We start from the raw sequence: 2,394 nt of genomic DNA on the forward strand, positions 1-2,394 counted from the left end.
ATCGTACCATTCGGACAGATCTGTGGTGAGAAACAGCTGTCGATTTTTCGTGACGATGCTCTTTACAGCGGTCTTTTCGAACGCAATTTCCCATTGAAAATCGTGTTGACTTTCACACAGGTGTGTCTGTCCAAATTCTCGCGTACCTTCTCCATCACCGTGTCTCCGACGTCCTCGAGAAATTCTCTAGGCTCGATGTAACGGCAATTGATTACCGCACCAGTGAATACCCGTCTCTAAAAAGTAGTCTCGATCTCCACCCATCTGAATTCATCGTGACCGGCACCCGCGCGAACTACGCGACCTCGCAGTTCGGTCCTCGTTCCCTCTAAACGCACGATCAAAGCGACAAGGAAATTGACCGTTCCGGTAGTATTCGGACACCTTCGACACTCTTGCCTCAACGATTCCAAACACTCCTCGCATCGACGATCCCACGCGTGATAATCGTCCTCGTCGACGACATTCGCCGCGTTCTCGATCAGCTCGCTCGCTTCGGTTTTTTCAGCCATAATCCACGTTCCTCGCTTAGTTCTGGATATATGAATTACACTCGCTCTTGAATAAGCACTTTTTTCTTATCGAGACACCATCTATTCGGTAATATTCCACTCATATACGTCTTCGCTCGACTACTTACTGAACCACATCGTTGTCTCTATCCATAGCTTTTCGCGCGAACAATTGGCGCCGATTTCCCTCCTCGTATGATAACTCGCCACATTCCATTGCGCATCTTCCTTCACCACACAATCAAATACGGCATATTTTTTTCAAACAGCTTTTCATCATCCTCCACATCACTATCATATATCGACGTTCTCGAGGATACCGTCTCGTAGCAATATAAATCCTCCTCTTCGTCGGTACTTTCTCTCTTATTACACCCGCTCATAACAGACCTCTACGTTAGACGCGATACGCGATGCGACCAACGCCCGATCGCTCGCGCTTTTTATTCATCCTTCGTCGCCCGCGGGACGCGGGATGAGAAACCTGCCCTGGTAAAAATTCCGTTAGAAACGAATAGAACGTGGATTCTATCCGTTTCTGACTGATCTACTATGCGTTTTTGGCCCTGCAATTACGGATAGAGGCAGATGAAAAATGTTGCAGAACCTATAAGATTATGTACGCAAAAACGGTAGGGAAAGGCTAACTGCATCTAACTGATTCCTAATGGAATGGAACTTATCCGAATCTATGTGCAGACATAATTACGAATCCTATCCGTTCCTATACGCAGTCGGTTTTGAATGTCTATCCGCATCTAACTGCAGAACCAGACACAGGATATATCTATCTGCATTTGTTCGTAACAGTGACGTCCGTTCTATCCGTTGCTTACTGCAAATGCGTATACGTATCCTATTACCCAGTCGACACAGTTATATAACTAATATGTAACATCTATGAATTTCAAAATCACGTTTTATATAACGTGAAGGTAATTTTTACGTTGTCGTTATATTAAAATTTCCTCCTCATTTAAAAGTAATGGTATATACATGTTACAATATATGACTTTATATTTTATGAATGTTACATATATGATTATATTATCAGTTTTATAACAGTTACGAAAATAATTATGTGTATTGATATTTCAGTAGGGTAACACATATATAACTAATATATGTCTATTATATTCTCTGTTTTAATAATGCTACATTGCATATATCTTAAAAAAAGTAAGGTTATGATTTATATATATAAATACGTATTGGCATGGTAATGATGCAAATATAACCTTTTGACCATAGCCAAATACCCTTTCACGACTCAGGCTGGATTCAGACTGAACGCGATGAGCGATGAGCGACGAGCGATTATCCAATGAGCGTACAGTCTTTATAGGAAAACTATACGCTTTCCCATATAACCTGTACGCTCATTGCATAAACGCTTGTCGCTCATCGCTTATCGCGTCCAGTCTGAATCCAGCCTCATGCTACACAAATGCACTCCACAGCACTCAATGAATTGGTGAATATAAAAATTGATGTAATAAAGTTGCGCCCGTGCGCACTTTTCGAATTATATCTCAAAAATAGTACGAGAAATTCAAAACAAACGTTCAAAGGAGTTTAGCACATCTAATGAATATGAAGCACACTACATTAGACTAAAGACAGTAAAATTATAAATTTGTAATATAACTGTTAATTATGACATATTCGTTATGTATTTTATGTTATTTTCTAGTTATATAGCAGCAACTGAATGGTCGACTGAAGCAGTTATGTAGAAGAAGACAGAAAAATTACACAACTGTAACATAACTGTTATGACGTATTCGTTATGTTATTTTGTTACTTTCAAGTTACATAGCAGCTACTGAATTTGTCGACTGAAGCATTTATGTAGAAGAAGACAGACAAATAACTGTAACAT

At 40.0% G+C, this 2,394-nt stretch overlaps 1 protein-coding gene across 1 annotated transcript; it reads right to left on the reverse strand.

Annotated features, from left to right (window-relative positions):
- Positions 1 to 6: 6 nt before the first annotated feature.
- LOC105562610 lies at positions 7 to 2,386 on the reverse strand. The gene is made up of 2 exons (XM_012013596.1): positions 641 to 2,386; positions 7 to 534 (listed from the first exon to the last, which is right to left on the reverse strand). Exons 1-2 carry the CDS (start codon positions 727 to 729, stop codon positions 237 to 239), a joined length of 387 nt encoding a protein of 128 aa, XP_011868986.1. The 5' UTR covers positions 730 to 2,386; the 3' UTR covers positions 7 to 236.
- Positions 2,387 to 2,394: the final 8 nt, after the last annotated feature.

This window comes from Vollenhovia emeryi, unplaced genomic scaffold (assembly GCF_000949405.1).
Source record: "Vollenhovia emeryi isolate VEMERY1.0 unplaced genomic scaffold, V.emery_V1.0 DF944792.1, whole genome shotgun sequence".
Classification (NCBI taxonomy): Eukaryota; Metazoa; Arthropoda; class Insecta; order Hymenoptera; family Formicidae; genus Vollenhovia; species Vollenhovia emeryi.

What these genes read in the sequence shown, in the direction of transcription:
- LOC105562610 (XM_012013596.1), bottom strand. Translation starts at nt 729, where the DNA reads ATGGAATGTGGCGAGTTATCATACGAGGAGGGAAATCGGCGCCAATTG. An exon ending in AGAGACAACGATGTGGTTCA is followed by an intron (nt 535 to 640) that starts GTAAGTAGTCGA and finishes TCATATATCCAG; the next exon opens with AACTAAGCGAGGAACGTGGA.